The sequence below is a fragment of the Phyllostomus discolor genome, chromosome 6, assembly GCF_004126475.2.
Source record: "Phyllostomus discolor isolate MPI-MPIP mPhyDis1 chromosome 6, mPhyDis1.pri.v3, whole genome shotgun sequence".
Classification (NCBI taxonomy): Eukaryota; Metazoa; Chordata; class Mammalia; order Chiroptera; family Phyllostomidae; genus Phyllostomus; species Phyllostomus discolor.
The window spans coordinates 78,274,824-78,296,914 of NC_040908.2; the positions used below are offsets into that span (position 1 = coordinate 78,274,824).

A 22,091-nucleotide genomic window follows, 5' to 3' on the forward strand; every position below is an offset into this window, starting at 1 on the left:
TAGGCCTCCCTTGGTTCCTGGTACCATCAGCTGTGTCGCCAAGATCTCTGCTAAAACTGGATGGTGGTTCCCCCTGCTAAAGCTGAGGGGGTCCCCACTCTGGCAAAGCCACGTGGTTCTCTCTCCAATGGCTGCGGGGGGGGGGGGAGGTTGCCACTCTGCCAAAGCCAAGTGACAATTCTCTCACAGGGCCATGGGAGTCCCCACGCTGGCACAGCCGCGTGGTTCTCCTGGCACAATGGCTGCGGGAGTCTCCACTCTGCTAAAGACCAAGTGGTTCTCTCCCTCTGCATTGGCTGTGGTCCTCTTTGCAGTGCCACAGCCAAGTGGTCCTCTCTGCACAATGGCTGTTGGAGTCCACACTCTGCCAAAACCACATGGTTCTCCCTCCAATGGCTGCCACATCTGGGTTTAAATCCCCAAGCCAAGAGTCCTCTGCAGCCCCATTTCTGACTCCTCCCACAATTGGCTACACTTGACAGCACTCTCATATCTTTCCAGCTTCACTGGGCTGCCATCGTGAATCTGGGCAGGCATGGCCCCATGTCATGGAGCCAATCTTCTCCAAGTTCCCACACAGGCACTTTACTCAGGGGCCTGCCCCCCAGTTAGATCTTGGGGGGAAAATTACTTCCATTTCCCTGGCTCAGAGCTTGGCCACAGCTATTTAACATATCTATGCAACCAGTTAAAGGTTATAGATATGTTAAATGACCACACCAGAGGTTAGCTGCAAAGCTGTTGCTATGCAAAACAGCTCTCAATGGCCCTGCTCCTTGTGTCCCTTCCCCCAACCCACACATGTGGGGGGTGGGGGGTGAGGACATCCTAATATCTCCTGGACACCTTGAGTTCTGGACCCCATTTCAAATCCCTATTTGGGGGCCCCCCCTCTTGGCTGCACCCTGTAACACTTTGACCCTTTGATCCAGCAGTTCAATTCTAGAAATTGAATTGCTGTTAAGACACTTTCCACAAAATAAAAATTTATCGCAACATTATTCGTAATTGCAAAACATTGGAAAATTACTTAAAAGTCCAAACAGAAGATTGATTGACAAAATTATGGTAGGTAAATCCAGTGGAGCACAATATAATTGTTAAAAAATAAAAAAAGAAGGAATAAGTAAGGTCCCTATAATATAGGGTGACTTGCAGTTTATACTATTAAATTAAAAAAAAAAGCTGAGTGCAATCAGGAGTATGATCAGCATGTTTCTCTTCCTCTCTGTCTCCCTCCCTTCCCCTCTCTCTAACATTAAGTAAAATCTTAAAAAAAAGAAACACCAGACTTCTGGCCAAGATAGAGGTGTAGGCAGACACACTGTGCCTCCTTGCACAACCAAGATAGGAAAAACAATAATTTAGAAACAGAATAACAACCAGAACGGACAGAAAATTGAACTGTATGGAAGTCAGACAACCAAGGAGTTAAAATAGACACATTCATCCAGACTGGTAGGAGGGGTGGATTCAGGTAGCCAGGCAGAGAGGAGTCAACACAAAGAGTGTTGGGACCTGGTGCGTAAGGCATCCCAGGCGCTCAAGACCATAGCAGGTGGACCCTGGGTGCGGTAGTGGCGGCAACCAGCAGACCCAGTGAGGCGGCGATTGTGAAGCAAGGCACAGCGAGCAACCCAGGATCACAGCACTGGAAAATAGAGCTTTGGGGCACTGATTGAAAACACCTGTGGGGGTTGAGGTGCAGGAAGACTCCCAGCCTCGCAGGAGAGGTCGTTGGAGGGTCCCACGGGGTGTACAAGCCCACACACATGGGAATTGGCACCAGAAAGGCCTAGTATGCTTGGGGGAAGTATCGGAAAGGACTGAAGTCCTACAGAGAGTGGAACAAGCGCTATTGTTCCCTCTCGGACCCCACCCCCACATACAGAGTCACAACACAGCGATGTGGGTTGCCCCGCCCTGGTAAACACCTAAGGCTCCACCCCTCATATGTAACAGGTGCGACCAGACCAAAAAAAAAAAAAAGAAAAAAGGCTCAAACAGAAGAACAAATGAAAGCCTCAGAACCAATACTTTTAAGTGACTGAGAGATAGCCAACCTATCAGATGCACAGCTCAAAACACTGGTGATCAGGATGCTCATAGAATTGGTTGATAAATTAGATGAACAAATGAAAGCTACAATAAGTGAAATGAAGAAAAATGCACAGGGAACCAATAGTGATGGAAAGAAAGCTGGGTCTCACATCAATGGAGTGGACCACAAGGAAGAAAAAAACATACAATCAGAAAAGAATGAAGAAATAAGAATCCAAAAAAATGAGGAGAGGTTTAGGAACCTCCAGGACATCTTTAAATGTTCCAACATCCAACATCCAAATTATAGGGGTACCAGAAGGAAAGGAGGAAGAGCAACAAGTGGAAAAGCTATTTGAACATATAATAAAGAACTTCCCCAATCTGTCAAAGGAAATAGACTTCCAGGGAGTCCAGGAAGCTCACAGAGTCCCAAAGAACTTGGACCCAAGGAGGAACACACCAAGGCATATCATTATTACATTAGCCAAGGTAAAAATGAAGGAGAGTGTTGGAGTTGGCCCTGCTGGGTCTGAGGAAGCTGTAACCCCCCGTGGTGAAGGCTGAGTGAGACCTCCAAACCAGGACACACTAAGGAGACAAAACTTATTTCCCTGGCACAAACGCTGTCTGTTCTATGCCTGGCTCCCATTTCTTGGTCTGTAGTCAATGACGGGTAACAATTCTCTGAAGAGGATAAATCTAAGTCAGACACGATCATGTGGGAAAAGCCACCAGGGAAGAGACTCAGGGGGCTGTGGAAATGAGGGGGTGATCAACAACAACCCCTGCCCCCTCAGCTTTGACAAACCCTGAGTCCTTTTTCTGGCTGTGAGAAATCCAAGTCTTCTGGCTGCCTCTGTCTCCTCTGCCTGACTCAGGCCTGCGGAAATAACAGGGGCAGTGCAGTCCAGACCAGAGTCAGTGAACCCCTGGGGGTAATTAGGCCTGGGGCATAAAAAATGCCAAATCCTGTGAGACCTGCTTGCTGAGGATGCTCTTGAATTAGAATATGAAGGCACAGGCAAGAAATGAAACTAGGCTTTTAGGTCCTGTAGCTCTTAGGTGATAAAATGCCAAACTCAGCGTGAGCCCTTTCAGCCCTTTGAAAGTTACCTATTTCATTTGATCTTCCCTGCCAGACCGTAATCAACAAATTGTATCTGTATTCTTAATAAAAGCCTACTCAGGCGGCAGTTCCGGGCACTCTCCACTAGAGAGAGTGGCCATGCATTCCTATTCCTCCACAGGACTCGGTAGTCCATGTGTATTTCTCTCGTATCTCAAGCATCTGCAGTGGTGATGGATACTGCTGGCCAGTATCCGCCACAGAGAGAATCCTAGAAGCAGCAAGAGATAAGGAGACAGTAACTTACAAAGGAGTTCCCATCAGACTGTCAGCTGATTTCTCAAAAGAGACCTTACAGGCAAGAAGGGGCTGGAAAGAAGTATTCCAAGTCATGAAAGGCAAGGACCTACATCCCAGATTGCTCTATCCAGCAAAGCTTTCATTTAGAATGGAAGGGCAGATAAAGTGCTTCTCAGATAAGGTCAAGGTCAAAGAGTTCATCATCACCAAGCCCTTATTATATGAAATGTTAATGGGACTTATCTAAGAAAAAGGAGATAAAAAAACATGTACAGTAAAATGACAGCAAACTCACAATTATTAACAACCACACCTAAAACAAAAACAAAAACAAACTAAGCAAACAACTAGAATAGGAACAGAACCACAGAAATGGAGATCACATGGAGAGGTAGCAACTGAGGAGTGGGAGGAGAAGAAAAGGGGAAAAGGTACAGAGAATAAGTAGCATAGATGGTAGGTAGAAAATAGGCAGGTGGAGGGCAAGAATAGTATGGGAAATGTAGAAGCTAAAGAACTTATGACACATGGACATGAACTCAAGGTGGGGAATGTGGGTGGGAGATGGTGTGCAGAGTGGAGGGGAATGAAGGGGGGTAATAGGACAACTGTAATAGCATAGCATAATCAATAAAATATATTAAAAAAGTAAAATAAAATTCACAATAAAAAAGAAGCATCACAAGAAATTTAAAAAAAGAAACACCAAATAGATTTAGATACAGTATTGCATTAAGACATTATTTAAATTACAATATAAATTATAAAGATTTATATGATGAAAAAATATTTTCTGAGATAAAATATTTATTATATGTGACTCCTTGACAAAGAACATGACATAAAATTTATGACTCAATTCTGAATCTAAGTATTGCTTTAAAAACATTAGTAATTTCAATGTGAGGCAAAATTTCTCAAAATTGAAATTACTTTTTTAAACATCTAAACAGCAACAATGCACCCTGGCTGGTGTGGCTTAGTAGATTGAGCACCAGACTGCAAACCAAAGGGTTGCCAGTTTGATTCCCAGTCAGGTCACATGCCTGGGTGTGAGCCTGTCCCCAGTTGGGGGCATGTGAGAGGAAACCACACTTCGATGTTTCTCTCCCTCCCTTTCTCTAAAAATAAGTAAATAAAATCTTTTAAAAAATAAAAATAAAAAGCAATAATGCAAGAAAGGTCAACTTAATTTAGCATTACTAGTTAAATACATTATGAGAAAAATTTTATTATAACAATATAATTAGGGATTTTGCCAAAATTAATTTAATGAAATACATGTATAAAATTTATAAATTGTATGACTTTATTATCTATCCAAACATTGCTAACTTATCATGAGAATACCCAAGCATGTGCAATAATCATTAATTTATCTTGGATTTTTTTTACTTTAATTTTTACAAAACCACAGCTTTACATATTTTTAATGTTGTCATTAGAAAGTATATATGTCAAGGTAAGAGGACAGAGCATATTTAACAGTTAGGTAGCTTTCAAATAATTCAAGTATTTTGACATGTGATAAGTGAGCCTTCCTTTGTACTCTGACCTGGCCCAGTAAACACTGAGTGGCCTGTTCCTTCCATTTCTCTCTATGTAACTATTTGTATTTGGGTTTGGTCCTTTCATTGTTTCTATTTGAAAGTATAGAGATATGTAATATATAAATTGTTCATCCATTCTTATACAAAAGGTAACATTATATATATATATATATATATATATATATATATATATATATATATATAATTCTATTGCTAGCTTTTAAAAAAAAGATTTATTTTTAGAGAGGGGGAAGGGAGGGAGAGAAACATTGCTGTGCAAGAGATACATTGATTGGTTGCCTCTTGCAGGCCCCCAAATGGGAACCTGGCCCACAACCCCAGCATGTGCCCTGACTGAGAATCGAATTGGCAACCTTTTGGTTCGTGGGCCAGCATTGAACCCACTGAGCCACACCAGCCAGGGCTGTGCTAGCTTTTTAGTTTAAAGTTATTGTACATTCTGGTCATCACTCCATATCAGCATATAGAGATCATCCTTACTCCTTAAATAGCTGCATAGTACCCTACAGTGTAGAGTTTATTCAGACTGTTTTAAGGGGGTGCATTAAAGTGTTGTTTCCCACATCAAGTTGGATGTGGAAAGGAGCAGAAACTGTGAAGAGGATCTTAGTCACTTGTGGGTGACATAAGGAAAAGGCCCCCTTTCATTCTAGTGAAGGCAGAGATCTACAATGTTCTCTTCTCTGAATCCCTGTTGCACTTCCTGTTTATATCACATTATGCAGTGGTATTTAATCCACTACTTTCATTTCCATTATATGTTTACTTAATTCAGATGTAAACTATTACAGGTATAGTGCATAGGTTTTGGAGTTAGATAAATCTTGGTTCAAACTGTAGTTCCTTGGGGTGATGAAACAGTTCTGGAACTATACAGTGGTGATGGTTGCGTAATATTTGAACGTACTTCATGCCACTGAATTGTACACTTAAAATGATTAAAAGGATAACTTTTTTGTTACATGTATTTTATCACAATAAAACAATGTAGTTTCATCACTCACAGGCTGTGTGACTTTAAATCATGTAATTCTTTGTCCTTTGGTCTCATTTTTTGTTGCAAAGATCAAGATAAATATCAGCAATGAAAATGACTCATAAGTGAAACATCTACATTGCAAAGCACTGTACACACATTAAATATGAGTCGCTTCTTTCCTTATTCTAGCACTGTCCCGTTCCCTCTGAACAGTCATTGTTCAGTCAGTTGCCCGAGATTAACTAAGTGGCAACGGTGCACAGCTAGGTGTTTGAAACCAAAGTTGAGCAAGCACTTTCAGTTGCTTTACATCCCCTTACATGGGGAATGTAAAGGAAAAGTGCCACAGGAGCACACAGACTGGTCTGATCTAGTTTGGGACTTTCGCTGACTTCAAATCCTGTGTTCTCTCCACTTTTCAAGTTCTCTTGAAGGCCCAGCCACTGGGAATGTGGGTCAAGGAGGCAGGGAGCAGGCCCCAGGCTTGCCTGCTGTCTTCTCTTTCCTCTCACCAATCTGCCTTTCTCCAAGACCAGGTGCGGAAACCTTAGTGGAGATCACAAGCCCCACCAGGGTGGAGTGAAACAAGGCTCCTTCCCCCAGGGCACCAAGCTCTGTGTGGAAGGAAAAACAAATGCAGAAGTGGTCTTCAGGGAAGACGGGGGCCAGGAGACCCAAAACTGGCATTCCTAGGTTTCCCATAGACTCCTCTCCTGTAGACTAGCTGGCCTTTTCTCAGGGAAAAGTCAGTCATATTTAAACAGCTCTCTGGGGACATTCCTCCCCCTGGATGATGGTATTTTGGGGAGAGGATGTGAATTTTCGTGGTGGGAAGAGATGTAAACTCCCAGTATCCTGTTCCCAACCCTCTCTTCAACATGCTCCACTCTCCAAATTTTGGATGGGAAGAGCAGGTGGAAAAGATTTAGGCCCTCAGAGTCCAGAGAAGTGAGACCCAAGGTTGGGGGCAGAAGGCCCCATTATTACAGGCCCCAAGACTGGGTTCTGCAGAGATGGAGGGAGACCCCAAAGTCCTCACCGGTCCCAGTGCTGAACTCAGGGCTGGAAGGTTCTATTCTTGATCACAGGTCACTGCCCACGCAGGAGGCAACCCACGGCTCTCTGCCCAACTCCACCCCCAACTCTATTGGACCACTTTCCAGAGTGGGGTGGGAGCAAACTGACTCTCGCTGCCGGCTTGCACTAAAAAAAGGACAGCAGACAGGTTTCGAGGTTTCCTGGACCCAGAATCCCCAGCAGGAGCCCCTCCCTCTGCGGGCAGCTCAACCTGAGCATTTATGGTAATATTTGGATTAGTGCGGACTGCGGCAGCGGATGCCCCGCCTCCCCGCAGCCAGGGCTAGGCAAGACGGGGGAACAAGGAGTGTTAGAATGCCACGGGACTCCCTGAACTGGGGCATTGGGTGCTGGAGGACTGTCCATGTGGAGCGGCCTCTGGGGTCAGAGGGGACATGAGCGACAGTCCCCTTTCCAGAGAGCACAGCAGGGTGTGGAATAGAATGGGTGGGCTGTGACCACCATCAGCATACACCCCCCCCCCACTTCTGTCCCCTTCCTCTGGCTTAAGGGTGCCTACTCCCCAGGAAAAGTCCCTATACATCCACATCCTCTTTCCCCTTCTCTCTCCCCACTCCCTGGCAGGGAAGAGGATGAGAGTAGAGGCCAGCAAACTCCCATGGGAGTCACTGGAACGCTGGGAGCCTGGGAACAGACCCTGCAGTCCCTGAGAAAGCCAGGCTATGGGAATCCCACCCTCAGCTCCTTCACCATGATGGACCAGTGATGCCAGAGACCCTGGTACCCCAAAAGTGGACTTTGTGTGGAAAAGCCTCCTGTCCAAACCCTAGCCTGGCTGGACCCCGGAGTTCAGTAAGCCAGCTATGAAGAAGACCCTCTTTCCCACCCTACTCTACACTCCAACATAATCCTCATCATTGTGCCACTTGCCCTTCCCCCTCTCCTTCTCTAGACCCCTGTACAATGGGGCCTTTGCGGACTCCAGCACTCAGGGTGGAGATGAACTCACTTTTTTTCCAAGTCTAAAAATAGCCCCCTCCATCCCCCTAAACCACCACCCTTCTCTTCCACAGTGTTTCTGAGGCACACCTCAATCCAGGCAGCACCTTCCTCCTACCCTGGGTCAGATGCTGAGGCCAGGATAGGAGCTGCTTCCCTCCATTCAATCTCTTCCCCACATCTTCCACCCAGCCCCAGTATCCGGTTTCCTGCCCTGATGTTGTCTTCAGCAACAACTGCTCCCACCCAGTTTTTTACTCCTCAGTACAGTGGATTCCCAAGTCAGACCCCCATTCTGGAAAAATTCTCCTACCTCTCCAACCCAGACTGGACCCTATTTTCTGGCCAGTCCAAGGGGTTCCACAGCCTTCATAATTGTCAAGATTACTGGGCCACCCCCTCCATCCCCAGCTCCTCATTGCAGCTGCAAACTTGTCTTTATCAGCTTCCTTCCTCAGCCTAGCCTGCATTTCTTACATCTTCCTGGCAGAGGTCCCTGGACCAGAGGGGTGAGTGGGAGGCCATTGTGTCCACCATGCTAGAGCTGAGGGAGGGCTTCTAGGTTCAAATTTCACCCAGGTAAGCCCCTGGGGGCAGGCCCGTCCTTGTCTTTTTACCTCCAGCTCCACTGGAGCTGGGCTCCACTTTTCTCCACTTCTCCTTACAATGAATGAAAGACCCACTCACCCTGGAGACTTCAGCTGAGGTACCCAGAATACGGCCACCATCCCACCCAGCCTCCATCACACCCATGCCAGAGAGACACAACAGAGAGCCTTTCACACAGTGGGGTTTGAGTCAGGCCAGTTTTCCAACACCCCAGACTGCCCAGGACTCAGTTGTCCTGACTTGCTCAGTAGCCCGAGGCTCAATCAAAACTCTCCTGCTCACAATAGACACCTGGCACCAGCCACAATGGCTGGTGGTCAGACTGACCCTCCTCTACCTGTGAACAGCCTGGTCCTTTACCTAACCCACTGTCCAGGCTCACATCCTGGAACCCTGAGGCACCTTTCCAGAAGAACAAGAGACTAATCCCTCCCCTATACCCCCACGAATCCTGAGTTGTTTCTTTTAAAAACCCCACTCCTGCCCCTCACCCCAGGTGGCAGTCGATCTGACTCAGCCCATCTGTAAGCACAGCATCAAATAAAGGCACTTGGATCAGATCATCCAGTCCTTCCCACCTCTATTTCTCCCACATTTCTAACAGGGTTCTCATATCTCTGAGTAGCCTGGGTCTACCATGAGGTGCTGGTAGGCAGTATTCCTACCCCTTCTTTCTCCAGGGAAATCAGCCAAAGAGAATTAGGACTCTGGCCGGAGGGCCTCTTCTTCTGATCTTGGCCTATATCTGGGCAAGGCTGCTTCTAACCCAGTCCTGGTGCAAGAGTCTCTGCTGGCAGAACGCTCAGGGAAGTGATACCCAATATCTTCTACTCTGTGTACCTTGTTCTGTCTTCACTCCCCTTTCTTCCTGTTTCCAGTCCCCTTTGAATTCCCTCCAAGGTCTTACCTCTTTGGTTTGGAATCCCAAAATGCGCCCCTTATTAAGCCATCCCAAAGATGTCTGCTCCCTGGCAATTCAAATCACTCCAAGCTACTGGCTTCCTTAAAGGATAGTCTGTGTTTGTCTGGTGGGGCAATGCCAGGAAGAGATGTCACCCTGGGCTCTAACTTCATTTCCCCTTCACTGCAGAGCCAGTTCCTCTAACCCCATCTGGCTTGTCTTTCCTCAGGGCACTGACTGTCATTGGCGGTTAGCTGGCATTGTCTTCAGGCCTAAGAAAAGAGAATGATTAGTTAATGGTGTTAAGTGAAGGGAAGGGGGTGGGGGCAGGGCAGCAAAGCTGTATGCCCAGCTCTGGGCTTGCCAAGGCAAATAGCATCCTTCAGCCATTCCCACTGCTGCCCCTGAAGACAAACAAAACTCATCCATTCCACTACAGGCCCCAAGCCAGTCCATATATTCACTGTGGGGGATGGGGAACCATGGTCCTCTTCTTTCTCTATGCCCCCTGGCCCCTGGCACCAGGCCCCCAGCCCAGCGCTTGGCATGGCCCCTGGCTGGAGACTAATGGAGGAGGATGGGGGGGGTGGGGTCATCAGGGTTCTGAAAGACAAGGCTGATGTGGTTTGCTGGTCATCTCTGTGTCATCAAAGCACCATCCCAGAGCATTATCTCAAGTTAATGGCCCATCTCTGGTATTCGCTGCCTCACCCTGCTCCTCCCACAACAAGCAGAAAGTCTGTCTGGCCAGGTGACAGACCTCTACCTCAAATCCAGGCCCTCATTTGACTCTCCCTTGTTGAAGGAGTCCCAGGGGCCAGGGTGAGAGCTCTCTCTGAGGCAAGAGCCCATTCTACTCCCCAGGGAGCATGCAGGTTGGCAGGTAGAGGCCTGCTGCAGGGGGTCCTTTCAACTGTTCCTCCCCAGCAACAGGTTTGCAGGGGTCTAGGTGGAGACCTTGTACCCACTAAACTCTTTCTTTCCCTCTTTCCATTAAGGTGAAGGGAAACTGAGTCCCACCCTAGGCACTTAATGAGCAAAGAGGGCAGAAACACAATTGTCGAGGCCTTGGCTTGGACAAGTGTGAAAGCCTTGGGCCTGTGAATTCAGCTCCCTGCCTCCTTCCTCTAGTCCAGGATGAACCTGCAGTAGCTTGGGTTTGAAGGAACAGCCCAAAGGCAGCATCTCCACTCCCCAGTACAGGTACCTCTGTGTCTATGTGGGATCCGGCCCAGGGTTCTTCCCTCAAAGATGCCAGGACTGCCAGGCATGGGGGCAGTGCCAGGCCGGCGGCAGCCGCAATACTGCAAATCACCTTTTTTTTTTTTTTTTTCTATGGCAGGGGTCCGGCGGGGTGGAGGAGAGGGAGAGAGAGGATCCTGAATGCAGTGCCTCCGTTAGCTGAGCCTCCGCCAGGAGGTCCCTCAGAGCTGCACTTGCTGGTAGGAGCTGAGCCGGGAGTGAGGCGAGCGGTGGTGAGCGCTGTTGGTCCTGACCGCAGAGACTCTGGCCATTCCGCCCAGCTTCTCTTTGATACCGCCTAGGCTAGTCAGTCCGGCCTGAGACACCTGTCCCTGGCCCTCACCCTTCCCAAGGTCGGGGCTGGGAGGTCGACTCTCGCATCCCTGGATGCAGCGCCTTGGGAGGGGCTGGGGGCTGCGGCGCGGGGAGGGGCAGGGCAGACCAGCAGGGCCCTCTCCTCCCTCTCCCCCTCTCCCTCCCCCTGACGTCAGCCCGAGCAGTCGCGAGCTCTCTCACTAAACGCTGGCCCTCCGAGGGGAAGTATGGGGCTGTCCAGGCTCCTCTGCGCTTTCCTGATGGCCGCTTGCTGCTGCTGTGGCCGCGCCGCGGGTGAGTGAGGTCGCTGGGGGACCCGTACCCTGAATAGCCGTAGCTGGCCTTGCGGTTGGGGACGAAGCTTTGCGCTCCCGCCATGCGCCCTTCCTTCTCAGGTCCCCGGCACCAGGTGCCTTAAGCGTGAGCCACTCTGTTTTTCAGCCATTTTGCAGCCTGTATTCGAATATCCCGGAAGCGAGAGTGGAGACGCGGGAGGAGGCTGCGGCCCGGCGCGGGAAGGGGTGGAGCGGAGCCTATTGGGGCGTCCAGAGAGCTTTTCCTCAGGTTCTTCCGTGGGGCCCGCAGTTGGAGCGGTGGCAGGGATGCACAGCTAGAGAACATCATCCACAAATCGTGAATTCTGCGCCCCGCCTGTTGCTGGAAAAGACAGCTTTCTTAGCTGCAGAGGGTTGTGCCAACCGCACGCTCTCCCACCTGGGCTTCGAGTCTGGCTGGAGACGTAGAAGAGGGGATGGACGGCGGCTCTCGCCCAAGTTGGGCGTTAGCAGGGGCTAGGGGGCGGTGTGGGTCGCCTCATACCTACCCCGGTGATGGTATCACAGCTAGCGGACACGAGGGATTGAGGCTTCCTAAAGTGGAAGCGCCCCAAACTGTTACACCTCGGGGAATGAGACCATGTACAGATGGGAAGAGCACCCCTGCACGAACTTGCTAGGAGCTGGGAGCTCCCGGGTCCTTGTTGCCCTTGTATGGCCCGCAGCGGTGCTGCATGTTTCTTTGGCTCCTATTCCCAAATCGTAGCCGCTGTCTGGCTGTGGAAGGGGAGAGCTAGGCAATACCCAGCTTGCTGGCCGTATGCCCAGTGCCTACAGCATCCCTGGGGTAACCTGGTCTGCTGCCTCCCAAGGTGACTGTATTTCTGGGGAAAGGGCTAAATCAGGCTCTACAGCAGCCGCAGGTCCAGCCTCACCCTGCCCTGCTCTTCTACATCTGGGGAAATGGAATCAGGGATCTGAGCCCTCTGCTGAGGGCTGAAAGACCATTCCATCTGTCTTCCTTGTCTGGGAGCCAGACCAGAACAACAACCCAGAGTCCAGGCAGAGGGGACTGAATGAATCAACCTCCAGAGTGGGCAGCGGGCAGGCACCACTGACGTCACTTTTGCCCGCTTCCTGGCCCTTGTCTTGACCCTGGGGGAGACTCTGAGCCCTCCACACTCACAAGACTCCCAGGACAGGGTCCTCTGTGTGCCGGATGTTCACAGAGGGCTGCTTCCTAATCATGAAAGGGGAGCTTTGGGTGAGGATCGGACCTGTGGGTCTTATGGGAGATTTGGGGAGGGGTTTTTGGGAGGGGGTTAAAGGATAGAGTAGTGATGTCTTCCCCTGGTTTGTGGTGACACAAAGGGGCCTGTGTGCCCAGCTTGGCACATGCTTTACATTCCCACACTCTGAGCTCACTCAGAGAGGAGGGGGCCTGGAAGGAAAAGGGCATTCCTCTTGGCCCAGAGCGTGGGTTGCCTTCTCTGCCAGCCTCATCATAGAGGTGACTGGCACCCAGAGTCTCTGCTCAGTGACCAAAGATGACCATCCCAACTCCCCTTGAATGAGAGAGGGCTGGCTGAGGCAAGGGTAGAGAGTGGCTGAGGGTTAGGAAAGCACAGGGCTCTCTCCAGATACTGGAAGAGGATTAGAGAACAACTCAGTGAGCAGTGTGAGGGCCTGGAAAGCAGCTGGAGTTGACACAGCTGGGTGCTCCTCCTCTCACCCCCAGGCACACTCCTTCTCTCACCCCCAGGTGTGCCTGGAGTGGCAGAGCAAGCCAGAGCCTGAGCTGTTGGAAGTGGAAGTGGGCAGCACAGCCCTACTCAAGTGTTGGTCCCTCCCATTCCCAGGGCAACTTCAGCCATGTCGTCGACTGGTTTTCTGTGAGTGCTGGGCTCCAGAAAGGGCCTCAGTAGGGGAGCTCTACCTTCATGAAGCCCAAGACGCCCTCCCCTATTGCCTCTCCTTAGGTCCACAAGGAGAAGCCAATACTCATCTTCCGTGTGTACCAGGGCCATGGTCAGAGTGAACCTGGGGCGTACCAGCACCGGCTCAGCCTCCAGGACAAAGGGATCACTCTGGCCTCTGACACATGTCACCCCCATGACGAGCGCATCTTTCTGTGTCAGGGCAGCGCCCTCGGTCCCCAGGAGCACCGCTTCCAGCTCCGTGTATACAGTGAGTGCCTACCTGTGCCTTGTGGGCAGTGTGGGTCAATGTAGTGCTAGTTCCCTGTCTCTCCTCATTTCTCTCCTTGTAGAAGCTCCAGAGGAGCCAAGCATCCAGGCCAATGCCTTGGGCATTTCTGTGAGCAGTAGGGTGCCAGAGGAGGTGAGATATGCCAAGGTGGCCAGGTGGTAAGAGGAGCTGTAGGGCTTTGTAGGGTCTCAGAGGCAACTCACTCTGTTCTTAAGGTTGCTACCTGTGTGGCAAGAATGGCATACCCATTCCTAAAGTCATCTGGTACAAGAATGGCAGGCCTCTGAAGGAAGAGAAGAACCGTGAGTAGCCCTCTTGGCCCTTAAAAAACATGCTTATGGTGCCACACAGGGACCACCTTACATTTTATTTTACTTTTTTTTTAAGTACACAAGTGATACTTGAAAATATTTACATACGAATTTAAAACTGTACAGATAATCCTAAAGGAAGATTTCCTTCCTGCCCCAGAATTAATCTCTGCTATTGATTAGTATGTGTTCTTTCAAGCTTGTTTCTATATGCTTACTCACATAGGAATATAAATCTAGGAATAGAAGGCTTTTGTTTTTATATAACTCAGTGGTTCTCACCCAGGGGTGATTCTGCTTCCCCTCTGGGAAATTTGGTCACGTCTGGAGACATTTTGGTGTTATAACTGGGGCAAGGAGATGGGCTACTGGCATCTCCTGGGTGGACGTCAGGGATGCTGCTAAACATGCTATAGTGCCCTGGACAATCCCTATAGCAAAGAATTATCTGGCCCAAAACTTCAGTAGTGCTGAGGTTGAGAAACCCTGATATAAATGGTATTGCATAGTATACACTGTTACAGTTTTTTCTTTTTACAATAAATCTTAGAAATCTTTACAGGTCAGTCTATTTATATCTACTTAATTGTTTACCCTGGCTGCCCAGGATTTCATTCATGCCCATGTTAGTAGATGTCTATAGCGTTTCCTCATTTCTCTTTTTCATCATTGCAGCATTATTTTCACATATCCTTGTGTGTGCCCCATGTGTGTCTGTCTGGGGTGGGTATCTAGCAGTTGAAACTGCTGGGTTGAGAAGTTACAGCTTGCCGTTTGTACCTGGCCCTCTACAAGGTGATAGGGGTCCCTTTACGTCTCCCGTGACAACCCCAGGAAGACCATGGTGGTAGGGCTTAGGCCCAGCCCTTTTCCCCTTCCTCCCTGCCCAGGGGTCCACATTCAGTCATCGCAGATTGTGGAGTCAAGTGGTCTGTATACTGTGCAGAGTATTCTGAAGGCACAGCTGCTTAAGGAGGACAAAGATGCCCAGTTTTACTGTGAGCTTAACTACCGGCTGCCCAGTGGGAATCACATGAAGGAATCTGGGGAAGTCTCTGTCCCTGTTTTCTGTGAGTGTTGATCGGTCGAATTGGGGCTAGGCCTGGGGATGACGCCTGCTAGTCTCTCTATACCTAGGCATGGGCACTGTAGGCTGAGAGCTACCCTTTTACCATGCAGACCCAGCAGAGAAAGTGTGGTTGGAAGTGGAGCCTATGGGAATGCTGAAGGAAGGGGACCATGTGGAAATCAGGTGTTTGGCTGATGGCAATCCCCCACCCCACTTCAGCATCAGCAAGCAGGTGCAGAGGGCTTCATGGGGTGCAGACAAGGATATAGAAAGGATGGAGGTACACTCCACTCACCCCTGCATCCTCTCCCAGAACCTCAGCACCAGGGAGGTGGTGGAGGAGGCAGTCGATGATAATGGAGTCCTGGTCTTGAAGTCTGCCCACAAGGAGCACAGCGGGCTCTACGAATGTCAGGGCCTGGATTTGGAAACCATGGCACTTACTGTCAAGTGACCAACAGGAGCTCCTGGTGAACTGTGAGGAGCTGAGGGCCCAATACAGGGGGACTGGGCTGTGGCAAAAGGGAATCTGCCCACCCTGCCCTCCACATGCTGACACTGTTGCTGTCCTCAGATGTGTCTGATGTCTGGGTGAGTCCTGCAGCCCCTGAAAGCCAAGAGGGCAGGCAACCTCACCCTGACTTGTGGGGCAGAGAGTAACCAGGCCCTTGAATTCCAGTGGCTGAGAGAAAAGGTACCCACGTGGCCCTGGGGCTTTTGAGTGGGTGGAGGTGGATGGAGAAGGGAGTAGCCTCTGACATGCCTCTCACCCCAGACAGGCAAGGTGCTGGTAAAGGGGCCTGTGCTTCAATTACAACAACCCTGAACCGGAAGGCAGGGGGAGGCTACCGCTGCATGGCGTCTGTGCCCAGCGTGCCCGGCCTGAACTCTACACAGCTGGTGAATGTGGCTATCTTGGTGAGGCCCTCTGGGCACAGATCAGGTGGCCCTTGGAACCACCCCAGTTGGGTGTTTCAAGTTTGAGGACATAAAACCACTCACTACCCTGGACTGCTCTGGGGGGTGGGGGGCAGGGAGAAATAGGCTAGCAGAGTTTGCTGCCTCTCCAGGGCCCCCATGGGTGGCATTAAGGAGAGGAAGATGCAGGTGCAGGAGAAACACAATGTTGAATCTGTCTTGTGAAGCCTCAGGACATCCTCGGCCTAGCATCTCCTGGAATGTTGGCGGCATGGTGAGCAGGCACATTTCATCTTTCCGTGCTCTCATTGATCCCTGCCCAGGCTTTGCTGCCATGGCTGGACATCCTCCCTGCCCCTTTAGCTGCTCCTTCCTTGTAGGCAAATGAACAAGACCAAGATTCACAGAGTGTCCTGAGCATCTTGAGTGTCCTTGTGACTCCAGAGCTGTTGGAGACGGGTGTTGAATGCGTGGCTTCCAACTCCCTGGGCAAAAACAGCACCATCATTTTCCTGGAGCTGGGTACGGGCTTTGGCCTGCAGAGCATGTCGGGGCATGCTGAGGCAAGGGCACCAACTTAGGCTTTTCCAACCCCCTGTCCCAATCCATCTAACTGCTCTCCCACCAGATTCCAACAGAACCACTGATCTCATCACCTCTACTGTCAGTCCTTATGCCAAAGCCAACAGCACCTCCACAGGTAAGCTAGGCCTGGCCCAAGAACAGGGCTGTACCAGGGCATCCTCACTGTGCCCTGACTGTCCCTGGGAAGCCCTATCCAGAAAGGTAAGCACAGCCCCTCTCTCTCAGCCTTTGATTGGGTGGAGCAGCAATGGAAATGCACAGCCTGGGGCAGGAAGTGAATGGGAGTGTCTTTGTGGGACAGAGAAAAAGCTGCCAGAGCCCAAAAGCAAGGGTGTGGTCATCGTGGCTGTGACCGTGTGCCTCCTGGTCCTGGCCGTGCTGGGTGCTGTCCTCTATTTCTTCTACAAGAAGGGCAAGCTGCCTTGTGGGAGGTCAGGCAAACAAGAGATGTAAGCATGGTTCCTAGCCCCTTGCTCATTACCCCGTCTTGTGTTACCCAGCTTGCTGTTTCTTTGGGATGTTTCCCTGCTTGCTGCAGCACCTACTCACCACTTCGGGGCAGGAGTGGAGCACTGGGTCTGAGTGCTTTCTGTTTTACTGCCCACTACCAAGCTTCCATCAGTCATACTTTCTCCCTTTCATTCAGTACCTATTTCCCTTCCCTGCGTTGGCCCCAGAGCACCAAAGAGCCCATCACTCAGCCCAATGTCCTTCCCAAGGGCCCTGTCCTTCCCTTGCCCGAGTTGCCAACCTCTTGCCTCCCTTCCTCCTGCCAGAACGCTGCCCCCATCTCGTAAGAGCGAATTTGTAGTTGAAGTTAAGTCAGATAAGCGCCCAGAAGACATGGGCCTCCTTCAGGGCAGCAACGGTGACAAGAGAGCTCCAGGAGACCAGGTAGGAGGCAGTTCCAATGGCCAGTGCCTGATGCAACTTCAGGGATTGGCAACAACAGGGGCTAATAGTTCTCATTTCCCCCAACACTAACTTTCTATTCATTCTTTTCTGCTGGAGATTGGGAGCAGACCACATCTTGCCCTCCTTAACAGTTATTTACAGATGGTAGGGCTGGGGACATGGCTGAGGGATCCTGGACAGGGTAGCTCCCAGGACTGAGAGCAAAGACCCATACCATCACCATCACTATTTCCTGAACAATACTTGTGGCTCAGGTCATGAGGTGTGACTTAGGGGCCTAGGTTCCTTCCTGGCCCTGCCATACCCACCCCTGCTTCTTCCCTCCAGACAGCTACACCTAGTCCATCAGCTTTTGCTTCAGTCCCTCCTCCCTCCTTAGTGTTCACACCCTGAACTCGGGTCACTATCTCCACATTCCTCTTTTCTTCCCCCATTTTTAGGGAGAGAAATACATCGATCTGAGGCACTAGTCACTGAATCATACTGAACTCTTCCTCTTTTTGCCTGGACATGTCCTGTTCCCTGCTCACTCTCATCCCCAGCACTCAGGATGGTCACCAATGCCTCTAAAGTGGACGACAGAGAAGACTCCTACTCCAGCTTACCCACAGACCACATTTCAGAAGGCCAAAGGGCTAGGACCAGAGCCATACTGAGAAGGACCTCAGATGGCCTCAGGGGCCACACTCTGCCACAGTCTCAATTTGTTGAGTGATGCTTATCGCAAGGAGGGGCCTCAATATTCTAGGAGTGGGTAGGAGAGTTTCTTGCAGAACATGTTTTCTCTTTACACATACTATGGAAGTAAACACCCTTCTTCTATCAACAGCTATCGAAGTAGGTAGCCTATTTATCTTGAGGTGATTTACTGCCCCAATGTTGGCTTCATAATGCAGTTGTATCAATGATATGAGGATGCACTGAGAGCCCAAGCCACCTCACCACTGGTGAAGTGTGTTGTGCACACCAGTTCTAGACAGTACCCCAGCAGGATCTAGAAGTAGTTGCCTGCCTGCCTGTGTCTGGAGTCCCTTTTATGACATTCCTTTCTTTGGGCAGAAGCCAGGAACTAGTATCATTCCTTGAAAGACTTGCTGGTTATATCTCATTGTCCCTGCAGTAAGGAAACTGTGCACTGTTTTCCAGAGTTAAGCCCATTTAGTGCAAACCTCTATGTTTACAGTTATTTTTGGCTCTCATAATCATGATTGAAAATGAGAGTAAGGCACAGAGATAAGGAGATAAGGTCCATGCGGTTCTTTAAGGGGATTAATAAGGTTATAGTTATACTAGCATCAAACTTCTACAAATTGAGCTAATGGGCATAGACCACAAAAGAAGGGGCTTAATGGGAAGATGATACTTTAAGGATAAGAAACGAGCTTGGCCAGAGCTTGGGGTATGTATGTGTATCTGTGTGTGTTTGTGTGGCTTTGTTGTGTGTAAATTTGCAAATGGTTTCCTTTACACACACACACACACACACACACACACAATAAAGCCTAATTGTCCCAGAAATCTTATGCTGTTTTTTATTCATTATGGGGACCACAGCAGACTGGGGCCTCTGGAACTGGAATGGTACTAAAAGGAACACACACTTTTTGCAGCTGGCAGCAGAGCAAATGGCTTATGCCCTTAGCATAGAGGACAATCTCGCCACTCAGCAACAGAGCTGCCCTGGTCCAGGCAGCCCACAGGACCTGGCAGGCTGTTGACAAGGAGCTGTTGCCCTTTTTCTACACGTTGCTGTCACTGAGCCTTGTCCTTGAGGTAATAGTACAGACTTGCTAAGTAGATCCATAGCTGCCTGATGTATCACTCCTCCACCCCAACAAAAGAGCAAGAACTCAAGTCATCTACAGCAAAAGAAATTTTATTTAAAAATACTTTTACAGACATGGGTGCTTGAAAAAGCTCTTTAGTTAACTGTATATAAGTGAATTAATAAATAACATTAGTATAACAAACCTCTAAACAATACATTGGCAAAACAAAGACTTAAAATGAAAATTAATCTTAAAGCTCTGCTATTCTCTGTAAGAATATTTACCTTGTTTTTCTTATTCTTTACATGTGAGAATGATTAAATACTACTAACATTAAGAATTTTATATTAATGACACATTTTTAAAATAGCCAACAAAAATCTCATCTAAGTTTTCATGTTGTTTAACATTGATATACAAATTGAGACTCTTTTATTCTGGAGACAGCATCAAGCTCCCTCCAGCCCCAGTATGTTAAATCCCCCAAAAAGGACTTTAAAAAGAATTGTTTCTGTCCCCAAATTTTTTATTTTTATAAATAATTATAGGCAGGGAAGAACTGAGAAAAGGGAAAGAATTAAGTAAAATGCTATTATACAGAAAACATTTTTCCTCCTCCCCCATCTCCTGAGACCTAGTGGCCACAATAATGGTGACGGGCTTCTGGTATTTGGTTCTCTCTGCCTTTCCCAGGGGAAACTAGACCCCACAGAGGGCACTAGCTGCTTAATGCTTTCAGTTTGAAAGTCTTCAAACAAAAGGGAGAGGCAGGAGGTCTAGGCCAGTTCAGGATCCACCATAAAGAAAAGACAGAAACAGAAAAACCTCCCCTTTTAAAGTATATCTGACACACAGCTGGGTCATTAATAAGATCAGGAGGCCAGGACACTTGAAATGCTCCAGAGTAGACCTGGAAATCGTGGAATATTGTGTCTTTTCTTGCTGGAGACAGCATTTGACCTAATAACTAAGACTCTAATGGGAAGCAACCAAATGATCCAGAATACAATGCTTGTTTATTCCAACTAAGCATCATGGCAAGGGAAAAGGACCACTAACAGTGTGTCCCTGTGTGTCATCTCCAACCACATAGAGTACTTTTTCCTTTTCCCTAGACTGTAGAGATCAGTGACACTCAAAGTAAAAGAGAGCTAAGACTGCTATTTCCATATTAAGGTCTAAAATGCAGCCTTTCCTTACAAAGGCACAATATGTTTGGCTTTTTTTTTTCAGTGTGCTAAAAATTGTTTTTGTTTTGAATAAAAGAAAAAGATATACTCATATAAGGTTAAAAATCCCAAGTCGCCACAGAAAGCAGATGTTAAGAGGTACTTGATAGCTTCCATGGCCCAACCACACGTTTGAGCAGGTCAAGGCCAACACACTACAACAATGCTGACAAGGGTAGATCAGGAGGCATCTACTTCATGGACATTGCTCCTGCAAGCTTACTCACCGAGACAGCAAAAGAGGCCAAGAAGAGAAAACACGTGGTGTACAGACTCATAAGTAGCTCTCTGCTTCTTCAGTTTCTAGACAGCCACAAGGATGGCAACCCACACCCATCATAACAGGGTCAGAGGTAAGGAGGAAGGACAGAACTGACCACAGTACAGCCCACTGAGGGCTGGGCAGTTGCACAGAGCATGTGTTGAGCAAGCCTCATCTGGTCTCCAAGTCTAGTTCATGGGTAGCATCTGTGAGAGGTGATGTGGAGGGTGCCGCCCACATTAATTTTGGGGATTGAGTTAAGAATATGGGGCTGGGCAATTAGAACTCTGACTTGTTGAGATGCCAAATCAGCAGATTTGAGTTTGGTCTTCGGCCTTTGCTCTGCACAAACAGGAGTGGTAAGCCACCATTTTCTCAGGCACTATGTAAGAAGAGGGGCAGCACCTGCCATCTGACTATGAATGAGCCTCCATGCAGCACCTGTGCACCCCTACTTTCCCACCTCTTACTCTTTATGTTTTCCAGAACCAAGAAATATGGTACTCCTCCCTGAAATCAACCCAGGTTTCCTAGAACACTGAAGGTAGAACCTACACTAGAATATCAAAAGCAAAGTCTGATAACCTACTCTATGCCATGTGCCTCAATATACATCTTTGGATTATTAGGTTGTTTCTATGTATATATAACAATCCAATAGTTTTTAAGAGTTCTCATTATGAAGTGCCTTAGTAACACAGGACAGACTACAGGATGACATAAAGATCAAAAGATTCAGGCAAGCAGAAGCACAGTTTCAAAAATAAAAATAAAGGTTTTAATACAGGACTACAAAGAAAGCAATTGGACAAGGAAGGTGAAGATATCCTGTCTAAAGAGCTCAGTAAAACAAAAAAACTCCATTCTAAATGAATCTATATGTAATTTATATCCTGACAACTCTCCCAACTATTACATATTCTTATCAGCTACAACAAAGCAGTTTCTGAGGTATCTAGGGAGGCTGCCTAAGAATATTACTGAGGAGCTCTCCTCATATAGTAAATGGAAGGGTGAGGAGAAGGGTATAGAAGGACACAGGTCATAGAATGAATCCCTTTTTAGTGCTGAAACAAGACAGCCCAGAAGTCCATGGGTGACTACAGTGGGATTTGGGATGATCTACTCTCTAAATGATACAAAAGAAGGCTAAAAAACCTGAGATAGAAGGGGGCTAAGAAATATCACCCTAAGAACAGACTAGCTCCAAAACAGGAGAAACTGGTCTTAAAGAGAGAGAAAAAATCTTGGACACAAAGACTCATAAAAAGAAGAATAGGAAATGAAGCAAACAACCTGAATTAAATGTAAGAATGTCCTTGATGTTCCAGACACAGTGCCACAGCTGTCTTCTTGCTCTCAAAAAAGTAGTATGATAGCAGTTTGCTGCTGAAGTATTTTTAGGGTATCTCTCCCATCTATATATGTCCCCTCCTCTGAGAACCCCCACCTGCCCCCTGATGGAACATGCTGCTGTTGCCCTGTGT

The 22,091-nt window shown here is 48.4% G+C and overlaps 1 protein-coding gene across 1 annotated transcript; it reads left to right on the forward strand.

Annotated features, from left to right (window-relative positions):
* Positions 1-11,211: 11,211 nt before the first annotated feature.
* On the forward strand, positions 11,212-19,912 carry MCAM (melanoma cell adhesion molecule). The gene is given in 22 exon segments (XM_036028406.1): positions 11,212-11,357; positions 13,101-13,123; positions 13,125-13,178; positions 13,180-13,230; positions 13,318-13,525; positions 13,608-13,678; positions 13,762-13,771; positions 13,774-13,848; positions 14,748-14,927; positions 15,037-15,158; positions 15,240-15,365; positions 15,367-15,403; positions 15,501-15,550; positions 15,552-15,620; positions 15,702-15,746; positions 15,749-15,844; positions 15,996-16,118; positions 16,225-16,366; positions 16,473-16,544; positions 16,731-16,878; positions 17,206-17,323; positions 17,785-19,912. Coding segments are annotated over 22 exon segments (1,917 nt in total). The 5' UTR covers positions 11,212-11,290; the 3' UTR covers positions 17,815-19,912.
* Positions 19,913-22,091: the final 2,179 nt, after the last annotated feature.